The sequence below is a fragment of the Barbus barbus genome, assembly GCF_936440315.1.
Source record: "Barbus barbus genome assembly, chromosome: 26".
Lineage (NCBI taxonomy): Eukaryota > Metazoa > Chordata > Actinopteri > Cypriniformes > Cyprinidae > Barbus > Barbus barbus.
The window spans coordinates 6889177-6903616 of NC_136754.1; the positions used below are offsets into that span (position 1 = coordinate 6889177).

A 14440-nucleotide genomic window follows, 5' to 3' on the forward strand; every position below is an offset into this window, starting at 1 on the left:
TTTAAATATGAACCATAAGGACATTTGGAATCAATGTTGTAAAGCATTTGTATATATATTTTTTAATATTTGAGTCATTTTCCACATTTAAGAAAAAGTGCACCTCTCTGCATCTTTCCTATCGTTGATTACCTACAGATGCTTTCCTCCTCTGGTTGCTAGGATTTTTGTGTATCTTTTTTTCCAGTGACTGGATTGTGTTTGCCGAGTGTGTATTTGAGATTTATCTGCCTAGTATTGCAGACGGTTATTAGATATACCCGTTTTTTGTCTCTCTCTTCTTTGAAGCCTTTTCTTCTTATATATACAAAACAGGTTTGAGGATAGTAAAATGTATTCAACTATGGCACATTAAATAAGTTAAAAATGACAGTAAATATGTGTATAAACACGTACAATTTACAAATCAAGTTTTAAGAGGTTTCTTCACCACTAAATCAGCATATTAGAATGATTTCTGAAGCATTATGTGACACTTAAGACTAGAGTAATGGCTGCTGAAAATTCAGCTTTGCATCACAGGAATACATTACATTTTAAAATATATTGAAATAGAAACCAGTTCATTTAAATTGTAATAATATTTCACAGCATTACTGTTTTCTCTGTATTTTGATCAAATAAATGCAGCCTTGGTGAGCATAAGAGACTTCTTGCTATATATTTTATGTTATTAATATTTGTCCCTCACTGTCTATCTGTTCTGAGTTTAGTAGCAGGGGAAAATTCATAATATTCTTTGCAGTTGTGCAGACAAACATTCAGTTTTGAAGTGTGATCAGATGATATGTGTGTATCTGGGCAGATATTGAGCTTCTCTCTGACCTGTACAGCCGTAGAATATGGCAATCTTTCTCAGCCAAGGACTGTGTGAGCCTGATGAATGCTTTGTAAAATAACAGTATAGGGCTGCAATACTGGTTGGCTGTCCTGTGTTTTTGCTTGTTTGTGTTGATTTAATGTATCTTGTGATGCTTTTTAGTTCTGACTAGCTTTATTCTCTCTGTCTCTCAGCTGGAGTATACCGCTCGTCTGGACTTCCTGTGGCGTGTACAGGCGAAGGAAGAGATAAATGAGATGCGAGAGCTGCGTGAACACAATGAGAACATGCTCCGGAACATTCTCCCCAGCCATGTCGCACGCCACTTCCTGGAGAAAGACAGAGACAATGAGGTAGAGAGACAGAATGGATCTGGGTGTCTCACTCCTTTAGTCTGACAGGAAAAGCATGGCAGCACTTAGACAGCAAGAACATGTGAGGAGGAGAGGATGAATCACTGACACTTTCACTCTCTCTCCTTTATTGTGCTTTATTGACATGACAGTTAACTACGGAAGTCAATAGTAATTAAGCAAGATATACAAATGAATAATTAATATACATGACAAAACAAGACTATACCAAACGAACAGGTGAAGTCTGTAGCTCTGTCCAAAATCTAGTGAGCTGCAAAATAGACAGCATCCTTGCTATCCCAAAACCTCAAAAGTGATAATTGATCTGGAATGTTCTGCACAGGTAACAACTCTGTAGTTGTATTTATTTCAGTTGAGTGTGACTTTAGCATGATGGTAGGTTAATGGCACGTTATTTTAAAAATTATAAAAAAAACAGAGCACACAGACTAACATTCACATTTATTTGTTTATTTATTTATTTTTATTGTTTTTTGGAAAAAAAATAATACTTTTATTCAGCAAGGATGTATTAAATTGACCAAAGTTGACAGTAAAACATGTAATCTTATAAAAGATTTATATTTCTATTAAATGCTTTTACTTTCTTAAAATAATCTAATATTACTATATGAAGTAGCACAACTGTTTTAAACAGTGATAATAAGAAGAAATGTTGCTTGAGCCCCAAATCAGCATAGTAAAATGATTTCTGTAGGATCATGTGAAACTGAAAACTTTATTAACGATGCTGAAAATACAGTGTTCCCATCACAGGAATAAATTATAATTATAAAACATTTTAAAATATATTAAAATTGTGATAATATTTCACAATATTAATGTTTTTGTTGTGTTTAATCTAATATTATACTGTAATATTAACATTGTTATATTATTTTTAAAATAATTTCAGTATAAGAGACTTGAATGGTAGTTTATATTGGGTCAAATCAATTTCTTTAATTAGACTGAACTTCTTTTTTTACTGAGCTTGTTGAAATACATTCTGATACTTTCTGTAACAGATTTTTTATATTTTGTTTTGCTAGCTTCTTTCTTTTTCTTTTCTTTCCTACCTTTCTTTCTTTCCTTCCTTTCATCCTTCTTTCCTTTCTTTCTTTTAGTAAAGGCGGGCTGTGTGTTTATGTGGTCTCTTGTCCTGATGTGACTCCTCTATTTATTTCTGGAATATTCCGTTGTCAGTCAATCAGACAATAGGGAGGCTAAATAATGGAGCTGTATAACTCTCAGATAAAAAATGCATCCATTAAGCTTGTGTGTGGGGGAGAGAGAGAGAGAGAGAGAGAGAGAGTATTGAGTTGCTTTAATTATCCCATTCATTTATAATCAGGTGGAGTATTGAGGCATGATTTTACTGCTGACGCTAAATGTGTATGTGCGTTTGTGTGTGTGTGTGTGTGTCTGGAATTGTGTGAGCTATAATTTACGTCACTCTCTGCTATTATTAAGATGAGAAAATGATCGCTCTCCCTCACACACGCACACATACACTGTCTTGCTCTCAAAACCTGCCACTCTTAAAGGGCACTGCAGTAATTTAGTTCAGTGACTAACACATATTAAGTGTATTATTACCTGTTTTCTACACTTGTCTTCAGCAGTCACTGACATTTTATAAGTATGATCGCTCAGCAGTACTGGCATGCAGTGATGACATCATGCGTCAGTGGGGCGTATCAGTGCGATGCTGAATGTTTGGGGAGTATGGAGAGAGTTTAACCTCCTCTAATATTGATCATGCTATTGACCACAGCTCCCTCTTTAAACTGCAAAGTAGTTAGAGCAGTGGCCTTGTGGCTTGCACACATTACACTTTAAATGTACAAAATTAGTCACAAACTTTATATGAATTGCACACTTAATTTGAAAGGTGTGGTAGATGTGTGTTGTGTGGCACCTGTGAGGTCTGCATAACTGTGTATATGGGAAGTGTCTTTAAGCTATGAATTTTTAAGGCTGTTCAGAGTTCGTTCACACAGGACCCCTCTTGTGTTCTGTTTTATAATTATTGCACACATGCATAATTTTTCTATGCCACTGCAATAGTTTTTTGCTGCATTAATTCTATATAAAAATTATTATTATATTTATATTATATTACATAATTATAATAATTATATAATATTATATATATATATATATATATATATATATATATATATATATATATATATATATATATATATATATAAAATAATTATAATATAATTATTATTATATAATTTGCTTATATACTTTAAAATATACTTTACAGTATGTGCTGCTTCATTTTGTATTATTTTTATTTTTATTATTTTTTTAAGGATTCTCTGATTTAATAAAAAAGTTAAAAAGGACAGCATTTATTTTTAAAATAAATTTTGTTACAAAATACAATGCTATTCAAAAGTGTGAGGTCAGTATTTTTTTTATTTCTTTAGTTGTTTTAAAGAAATTAATACTTTTATTCAGGAGGGATGTGTTAAATTAATAAAAAGTCATAGTAAAGACTTATATTATTAGAAAAGATTTCTATTTTGAACAAATGCTGCTCTTTTTGTCTTTGTATTCATCAAAGAATCAAAGAAAAAAGTATCACATGTTCCAAAAAACAATATGAAGCAGCACAACAGTTTCAACACTCATAATAAATCAGCATATTAGGATGATTTCTGAAGGATCATGCGATACTGAAGACTGGAGTAATGATGCTGAAAATTCAGCGCTGCGTCACAGAATTAAATTATATATATAATTTAAAGTATATTAAAATAGGAAACCAATATTAGAAATTGCAATAAGATTTAATTTTTGATCGAATAAATACAGCCTTGATGAGCAGAAGAGACTCCCTTAAATGTATATAAACACACTGTATTGCACAATTTATAACAAAATATGTGTAAACCATGGTTTTTGTATGGTGTTTTGTTGGCATTATATGTCAGATATCAGCCTTATCAGATGCATCTGTTCTGCCTTCTGGTTTTATGAGTCAATCAAGTGTGTTTGTTATAAAGCAACACTGCCCTGTAGTGGAGAGTTTTAAAAAGTCACCCCATGCTGCTTATACCACACACACTGTATTATTGTTCTGAAGTTCATTGGACCCGCATTTCTATATGTATTCACATCTGTTGATTTAAAGCTCATTTGTGTCAAATGGAAGAAAACTCTGAAATCGACCTTATTCCAGCGAGGAGGTTTCTAACGTGTGATCTCCATCCGTAGGAGCTCTACTCACAGTCATATGACACGGTGGGAGTGATGTTCGCCTCCATTCCAGGCTTTGCTGACTTTTACTCGCAGACTGAGATGAATAATCAGGGTGTGGAGTGTTTGCGGCTGCTCAACGAGATCATCGCTGATTTTGATGAGGTCAGAATTCTACCAGCGCAAACATACACGTATTTAAAGGCATAGTTCACCAATAAATGACAGTTCTGGCAATATTTACTCACCCCCATGTTGATCCAAACATATTCAATTACAGTTCATCATGACAAAAATCACAGCGTATAGGTTTGTAATGAAATGAGGGTAAGTAAATAATGACAGAACTGTCAGTTTAGGCTGAACTATCCCTTTAATATGAATGATTCTCTCTAAGACACACAGATCCATCACACCTGCTCAGAAGCTGCTGATGAATGTTTAATGCTGCAAATGTTGGCTGTCATATCTGAAAGACTGTCTGTTTGCAGCTTCTGGGGGAGGAGCGATTTCAGGACATCGAGAAGATAAAGACCATCGGCAGCACATACATGGCCGTGTCAGGACTGTCTCCTGAGAAACAAGTGTGAAAACACACACACACCTACAGAAGCCTACACACTAATGCATCTGATGTCTTATAATCCTATAGTCACTAGTGTTTGTAGTTTAAAATCTATAAAAAAGGTGTAGTTTGTGAACTTATCTTTCTATATGTGTGTTACCATAGCAATGTGAGGATAAATGGGGGCATCTGTGCGCACTGGCCGATTTCTCCATTGCTTTGAATGAAAGCATTCAGGAGATCAACAAACATTCGTTTAACAACTTCCAGCTCAGAATCGGTAAGAGTCAAATGATTCAAACAAATAATTCAGAAGAACATTTCAAAGTGAGATTGGAACGCAACAGTGACTGCCCGCTTTATAATCAGCCTTGCTTCCAGAAGTATTTTTCCTGTTTGTTTTCTCCATAGGCATTTCAGAACATTTTCAATAAATATTCAAAGCCATGAATCAAAATTAGCTCTGAAATTATTCACAATATTACAATTTGATTAGAATCCAAAAAAAGGAGGGGGGGAAATCAATTTTTTGATTGAAATTGTATTTACAAAATATTATTGCAAAATATATTTGAGGTTTTAAGGAGACTCAATTATGTCATTTGCAATGCTTTGTGGGAGTTGGCAGTCACTAGTCCTGTTTCCATGGTTACTTCTCTGACTGGTCAGTGTCCTTTCAGGATCATGGGTAATGAAGTTCTTCACCATGTGATTTATTTTAAAATCATGCTGTAAAATCAACTTTTTATTAGTATTATTTTTATCTCAAGGGCATATACAAAATAGACTGTAGACTGCCATTCAAAAGTGCGAGTAAGTGGTCAGTAAGGTTATATTTTTAAGAAATTAATATTTTTATTATGCATTAAATTAGTCAAAAGTGACAGTAGAAATGTTACAAAAGATTTCTAATTCAAATAAAAAGTGTTCTTTTGAAATCACAGAATGCTGAATTTTTTTTTTATTACAATTTCTGTTTTAAAAATAAGCAGCACAGCCATTTTCAACTAATAATAATAATAATGTCAGATTTGCCAAGAACCAACTCAGCATATTAGAAGGATTTCTGAAGGATCATGCCACACTGAAGACTAGACTAATGGCTGCTGAAAATTCAGCTTTGCATCACAGAAATAAATTAGTTTAAAATTCATTAAAATAGAAAAATGATAAATTATTTATCCTGTTTGTCTAGCCCTTATCGCCTTCTAAATATGTTTAATCATTTTTTATAAATTTTTTTATAGCTGACTCTACTTAGTTCTTACCACAAAAATTGGCTGTCATGGTATAAAACAGTCTAATAAATTAATTAATTAAAATGATAAATTTGGGGCTTCTTTACTTGAAAACCTCAGGTCTGTCTTGAATGATTTATTTATGACCAAAATCAGAAGAGGATTTTTTAGAGCCTCTATTAGAAGGCTGAAATGCATGTTAGACCATATAGTCTTTTTAAAAGTGAGATGTGCTGATGCATGCTGTGCTTTCTCTCTCCTCAGGTATGGCTCATGGCTCCGTGGTGGCTGGAGTGATCGGTGCTAAGAAGCCGCAGTATGATATTTGGGGGAAAACGGTCAATCTGGCAAGTCGCATGGACAGCACGGGCGTCAGTGGGAAGATCCAGCTCCCAGAGGAGACGTACGCCATCCTGAACGAGCGCGGCTTCGCCTTCGAATACCGAGGCGAGATCTACGTGAAGGGCATCAGCGAACAGGAAGGCAAGATCCGTACGCACTTCCTGCTGGGCCGCGTGCAGCCCAACCCGCTCATCATGCAGCCGAGGAAGCTCACGGGCCAGTACTCGCTCGCCGCCGTGGTGCTCGGCCTGGTCCAGTCCCTCAACCGGCAGAAACAGAAACAAATCCTCAATGAAAACAACAACTCAGGCATCATGAAGGGCCACTACAACCGCAGAACTCTGCTGGCACCGGCCGGCTCGGACACCAACCACGCCGAGGTCACGGACAAGAGCGAGCTGACCTAGTGGACGGGGAAAACAGACTGCATACTTAACAAAAAGACTGAGCCGTACTTCAGACGGCTGCCACTGACTGAGTGTCTCTCTTGCTGTCTGTGTTTCTTTTTGTATTTCTTTTGTATTTGAGAAACAATAAAGGGGTTTAATTTTTTATAAGGGTATGGGCTTCCTTTAAATAAAGCTCTGTATGTTTGATTCTTTACATTCGTGACGATGCCTCACGTTATATCGGAAATATTGTAACACTGAGATTCTTCTCAGAATTATTAACATCCCTAAACCCAGAATGTATTCAACACTTAAAACCAAAATGGTCTCATCTGCAAGCTTTTTTTTTTTGTTGACGGCAAAATAATTAATCATATACATTGTTTATCAGTTTACTATTATGTTTAAGTACATCTATCTAAATAACTTCACATGTTTAGGCTACTGACATTTTAATTTTTTTGACATTAAGTCAGTGTTTTTGGGTTTTGTTTTTTTTTTGTCGTAAACTGCTAAACAAAAAAACTGACATTACGGGAACATTTCATAAATATATTTCAGACTGCACTATTATTGTTTTGATATTATTAGGAATGTTGCAAATAATGCCGTATTAAGGTGTTTATAACAAATTCCTTTCTCCGTCAACACTTTTACTAATGTTTTGCCTTTTGTTTAGCGCCATATATTTTTAAATGTTTAGATACACTGAAGCAAAAACACCTGGACTATATATATATATTATTACAGATACAGAATGCTTTTACAGATAAAGCATGAAGTTGCATTGAGAGAGTATTCTGATGCCTCAATACGAACAATCGAGAGCGACAAAGATTGTCAAGGATTTTCCAATGAAGGTGTGTGACGTGTCAAAGCTGGCAGATTCTTTGACTGCTTCTTTAAATCAGGTTGGGCTCCTGGTGCACACAGCCTTATGTTAATTAAATGTAATTATTTTAATTTAAAAAAATAGTTTTTAACTTACATAGCCCATTAAGTTATTCTGAATATAAGTAGGCTAGCCACATTTTTTTTTTTAAATTGAGATTTATACATCTGAATAAATAAGCTTTCCATTGATGTATGGTTTGTTATGATAGGACAACATTTGGCCGAGATACAACTATTTGAAAATCTGGAATCTGAAAATTGCTTTAAAGTTGTCCAAATGAAGTTTTTAGCAATGCATATTACTAATCAAAAATTAAGTTTTGATATATTAATGGTAGGAAATTTACTAAATCTCTTCATGAAACATATTTACTTATCCTAATGATTTTTGGCATAAGAGAAAAATTTATAATTTTGACCCATACAATTGTTGGGTATTGCTACAAATATACCCGTGCGACTTATGACTGGTTTTGTGGTCCAGGGTCACATTAATATTTTATACAAGTATTATACACATAAAGGTAGCAGTGCAGGTCTGTCCTGTAGAGGGCGATGTTGACTCAGACTCAATTATTAGCTGCACCACCGATCAAATAACTGAAGTCGAATCGATATGTGTGCATGTGTCTAGTAGAATCTCTCTCTTAATAGTAGTAAAGAACATTTTAATTACATAGTAAGTTATAATTTATTTTATTATTTACTGGATTGGTGTAATGTTTCAACTGGGTTTTTTCTCTCTCGTTTTTCTTCTTCCCACTCTCCTTACGTAGATGTTGTCTCCATGGAAACAGATCTCCTCATCTTGTCAGTCGGACATGCTTCCTCCGACTGTATTTCTGACGGGTGGGCGGGGCTAGTAATCACATCACACCTGTCACACTCTTGACAGCCAATCAGGGATGTTGTGATTCTCCTGCTGTTTTATTTAACTGAGGGATACAATTGAATGGAGGCAGTTGCTATGGTGAACCGTGCAAAGCTTTGATGTTGAGTGTGATTAAGTGTATATGTGAGAATGGGAAAATACAGAGAGAAATAGAAGGGGGGTTGAAATTATCGTTCAAAGATCAGAGTTAAAATGCCCGAAAACTGGCACAAATACGACCTCAGCTGTGGCACTGTAGGGTGTGTGTGTGTGTGTGTGTGTGTGTGTGTGTGTGTGTGTGTGTGTGTAATGATGATGTGTTTGTTACTTGACAAGCCATCTGTGAACAGTTTGCAGATTTTTCCTCAGCACTGGATCCTCACACATGGTTAGTTGACACACAACATTTTTTTTTTATCATCAATATTTTAATGGGATAGTTCTCCCAAAAATGAAAATTCTGTCATTATACTCACACTCATGTTGTTCCAAACCCATAAGACTTTACCCATAAAAAATTGATATTATTGATGAAATCCGAGAGCTCTCTGACCCTCCATAGAAAGCAAGGGTACTATCACGGCCAAGGCACAGAAACATAGTAAGGATTTTAATGATTTAATGACAGAATTTTCGTTTTTGGGTGAACTATTCCTTTAAGTTAATATTTCTTAAGAAAATGTCAAATGTATAAGGGAAGTGACTGGGGCTAGTTGTCACACTTTTATTATCCTTTCAATTAATATTTCTGAGGAAATGTTTATTTTTGAAAACCAATTTCTGTATAGACACATGCAGAAATTGGTTAAAACAATATTTTCTTCACATTATATATAAGGTGTCACAATTTTATTCATTTTATTTTCAACTCTCTCTCATTTCCCATACAGTCACAATCCTGAGAATGGTGTATCTGCTGTTGCTTGGCAACAACAGTGAGAGCCCCTCCCCCACCAGTGTGCAGCTGTTGTGAATGTGTGTGTATTCCAGCAGATGGCAGTCCATATTGATCATTCTATATGATATTCTTAATCACAAATTCAAAAGCAATTGTCATGTTTCCTATGATAGGAGGAGGGAGGAGCTGAGCTCCCATCAGCCTCTCAGCAGCCTGGATCACCACTCAGGTACTGCATTATTCATGAAACCTTATGAATATTTAAATACTCTTCAGTTAGAATGGGATGAAGACAGGATATGTTTAATGTAGGTGAGGTGTTCATAACTGTCCTGCAGGTTTTTCAGGAGATGATCATTATAATTTAAGGTCCCCTGCAAGCAAGTAGCAAATTATGACTGTGAAAGTTATCGGCTAAAAAAGGGACTTTTTTGTTTTGTTTTGTTTTGTTTTAATAGCAAATAAGTCAACACAGGACAGAAAACTGCATAAAATCATTGGGTCGTTAAAGGAACAACAAAATTCTGTCATCATTTACTAAACACCATGTCTTCCCAAAATTTTAAAATGTTGTTCTTTCTACACAAGATGTGATATTTAGTTTGAAGTTTGAGTATGTAAACGCTTAAATGATATTTGAGAGCTATGAGAGAGATTTTCTCATTTTTAGGAACTATTTATTAATTTAAAAAAAGGAAAAATCTACAGATAAAAATATGGATACATAATATTAATTAAAATAATATATAATTAAAATAAACTCTTGTTAATAATAATTAAGATTTTATTTATCTATTTATTTATTTTTAATATAAGAAGAGATTCCAAATTCATTGAAGCTTTGGGATTTTTCCACCTTAATATTAATTATCAGACAATGCTAATGTATGGCTTTGGATGATTTAGAATATAATGCACAAGATGTATTTGTATTTTTACCATTTTTATAGTGCTTTGTGGTGATTTGGTCCTTTTTTAGTGCTTGTTAATTCCTGAAACACTTGTGCCCAAAGATCCGTGGCTAAATGTGTCCCCAACATTTTTAGAAATCCTTTCTACACCCCTGGCCATAGAATGTGTGAACTTGACCTGCCTCATCTGAACACACAAGACAACTTCCATCTCCTGCCATCTCCTATATTAGGTATACATCAGGCAGTTCTCTAGGCACTGATGTGTCAAACTGTCATCTTTGATTTATTTATTTTGGGCTAAACCTTTAAGAAATGTATTTAAATTTAACAGCCACCCAGCTTTAAGAAAAGCAGAAATGTTTTGGACAATTTGAGCTTCACAGCTGTCAAACAATCACAAATTCTTTAATGTGAGAAAATGTTAAAATACTCTAAAGCAGGCCTCTATAAATTCAAGATTTGTCTAATTGCCCCCCCCCCCCCCCCCCCCTACAATGGAAGTAAATGAAAATCAAAATGATTACCAGCATTTTTTAGATTGTCTTATTTTATGTTTAATTGAGAAAAGTCTTACATTTGTGTTATTTTAGATGTTAAGATGTAAAAATTATAAATCATTTTAGTTTAGCTGTCCTTTTAGGGTTTATGGCCTGCCATTTTCAAAACTGCTTAGTTGTTGATTTTTATATAACTTTAGAAAAGATTTGCAAGCATTTATTTATTTATTGAGTGATTGATTTAGCAAGTGATTCGTGTTGATTTTATTTTGTAGAATTTTTGCCTTGAATGGTAAGAAACTTGGTAAAGGTTTTGGCACACTATGTAAAAAAAAAAAAAGAAATCATGCGAATAATTTAAAAAAAAGCTAACTGTTCCTGAAAAAAAAAATCGTCACATTGTTCTGTTTGTGGTTAAAACTGACCACACTGGAAATTAATTGAAAGCAAGTTTTATCTGGAAATGTTTGGTACTGCACCCAAATTAAATCTCACTGAAAGCTCTTTTTTGAGATATCAACCTCAAATTTGAAACACAATTTTAGATACACGGCTTTGATTTTGATGCAGTTTTAGAGTAAAAAATGTTTTGGAAAAGATGTATTTCACATCAAATTTAAATATATTTTTGTGCATTTCTCATTGTAATAAACTTCTGTAACGCTTTTCATAATTTGTCTTTTTGGTTTCTTAAAAAGAGACCAAACTTAAGTCTATGCTCCAAAGCATTCAAGATTTATGATAGTTTCACTTGGAAATGTCATTTTCAGGTCTATGCTAAGTAGTTAACAGGTAATAAATGTGTCATACCTATACCATAAATATAATTTAGGAAAATCCCCTAAAATACAAAGAAAAAAATCTAAAATATAGTACATTTATTTCAATTGGGAATTTTTTTTTTGACTGGCACACACGTATCACCAGGGGGTTTACACACATAGTTTACATATTTTGACACAGATTGGCCGTATTTACCTTCATTGTTAGTGCCTCACTGTAACCCAGATTTGTGCTTTTTATTTTTTAATGTGCTAATTACAAGCCACTACAAGAGCTTAACTTAACCTGTAATTTTCCTTTAACTCTTCAAGTCTGCTGAGCTATGATAGGGTAACCGCAGAACAAACTGAAACATATTGGGCATAATATACACTGCTGCCTATTTTTAGCGTAACTAAACACACCTGCACAGGTGACTGAAGTGAACTCTCATCTCAATTTATCTGATACCATTATAGACTGGAATGAGATTTACACACACTGTGTTTCTCTGCCGCTTGCACGAGCACAGCTGCAGCTGCGTCACCATGGAGATGCAGTCAGCCAATGACAGGCGGCAATTTTCCCTCCAGGGACCCTGCTGATTTGGGCTGGGGGGAGCATGGGGGCATAAACAGGAAGAAAAAACAAGAGGTGGGTGGACAGTGACAAATGAGAGACTGTGTGAGCATGTGCAGGTATGTGTGTGCGAGTGTGCAGGTATGTGCGTTCTATCAGGTAGGCGGGGTTTACAACGTATGCATTCGAGCTTGTTGCTAGGCAAGACCGGTATCCATGGTTACCTCCATATCCAATCAGGTGTTAATGTTGATGTTGGCGCCCGTTTCATTCATGTATGTTATGTGTGAAAGTGATGAAAATACAAGCTTTCTTTCATGGATATCACTCCAGGGTTCTGATCGGTCTGTATTTTCCCACTGGAACTTAAATCTGGTCTTAGAAACAGAGCTGTGGTTTAGATTTAGATTTAGATTTAGATTTAGGTTTGGATTATTCTTTAAACTGTAGGGAACAGATAGAGAACTGTGTAGGCCATAGTCAGTGCATCCGTCAGAACTGTAGGAGTGTTACATTTGGTTTGATATGTGTGTTAAGTGTGTGTGTGTGTGTGTGTCCTCTCCTCTCCTTCTGCCTTACAAAACCAAGTGACCGGTTGCTATGGGATCAGAGGCTTGGCGACCGTTACCAAGGCCCAAAGTCAGTCATACATGAACCCAGTCAACCCAGAGACAAGAGCCACAGAGAGAGAGAGAGAGATAAAGGGAGATAAAAGGAGAGAAGACCTGAAATATTTAAACAAATAACCTCAAATTTTTCTTTAGCTTCAGTATTATAAAATCTTCGAAAAAAATGTGGCTAATAAACTGTCCGTTTATTTAACCATCCAAGAGGGGTATGGATAAACTAATAATGTAGCGAACTAAAAAGGTATGGATAAACTAATAACAAATGCCACGAGTGTCCATCAGGAGAAATCATTATGATTAAACTGTGATAAATCACAAATATCACCTCAATATTGAATGAAGAAAAATATTTTTGATTCTACAAGCGCAAAAGATAACGTCAGCCAGCAAAATTAAGTGTGTCAGAGTGATGAGCTCGTCGATTATTCAGAGAGGTGTTATTTTCCCAGACTTTTGTTTCACATCAGAAGTACTGTCTTCATTTCTTCTGCTATGAAACATGGTCTCAGCTTTTCATTGTGTCGTGTCAGATCAGTGTACCGACTCATGACTGTCTTTTCATATTTACTTAAAGCATGAAATGAACATCAGGGGCCGATTGCATAAAAGGTTTAGACTAGTCTTAAAAGTTAGTCGTCTAATTTTGTTCTTTAAGACTGGTCAAAATGTTTTAAAATTTGGTTACATTAAAACGTAGATTAGTCTAAGGTGAATCCAAAATATAAGACTGATTACCCTTTGGTTAACTGCTGGCTGGTCAAACTAGTTCTTAAGACACTGTCTTAATATAGAGGCTACGTTTATGCAACTGGCCCCAGAACGTATTTTATTTCGAACCGCAGAAAGACGTCAATACACACCATTTTTTAAATTTAAGTCCACCGAAATGAATCTACTCTCCTGTCTGATTTGTTTGCTGGACAAGATGGTGGATTATAGCATTATGATTGATCAGATCGCCTGTCAATCAAGCTCTTTGCGATGGGTCAGTTTTGTTTTGTTAGCACTCAAGTTGTTGCTATGGTTACTTTGGGTCTTTAGTGCGATATTTCGATGCAAAAAGGTCAATTGTCTGTTGTCATTAGGGTAGCAATGTATTAATTATAGCTCAGACATGATTTTCAAAACAAGAAGTGATTACCCCTTGTTTCAAAAATCATGTCTGAGCTATAATTAATACATTGCTACCCTAATGACAACAGACAATTGACCTTTTTGCATCGAAATATCGCACTAAAGACCCAAAGTTTTTGCCCTAATGTGAAATTCCAGATCACGTGGATTCCTATTGAAATGACTGGGGGTATGTTTACTAGACAACAGTGTACTAAAAACAGAGAAATTTTTCCTTCAATACCATCCTCATTCACACGGATCCACGAAAATAACTAAAAACGCTGTATTATGTAAATTCAGGTTATGTTGTAAATATGTTGCAGTTTACACATAGACGACAATGGTATTGTTTTC

The 14440-nt window shown here is 35.0% G+C and overlaps 1 protein-coding gene across 1 annotated transcript in view; it reads left to right on the forward strand.

Annotated features, from left to right (window-relative positions):
- The window catches only part of LOC306846557 (adenylate cyclase type 8-like), a gene marked incomplete at its 5' end in the record, with an annotated part of 48572 nt that extends 41461 nt beyond the window's left edge, over positions 1-7111 (forward strand). Inside the window, 5 exons of the mRNA XM_079380015.1 lie at positions 1015-1173; positions 4411-4557; positions 4884-4976; positions 5123-5237; positions 6460-7111. Of these exons, the coding sequence (XP_079236141.1) occupies positions 1015-1173; positions 4411-4557; positions 4884-4976; positions 5123-5237; positions 6460-6944 (999 nt within the window). The 3' untranslated portion in view covers positions 6945-7111. The remainder of the gene's footprint in view (positions 1-1014; positions 1174-4410; positions 4558-4883; positions 4977-5122; positions 5238-6459) is intronic.
- Positions 7112-14440: the final 7329 nt, after the last annotated feature.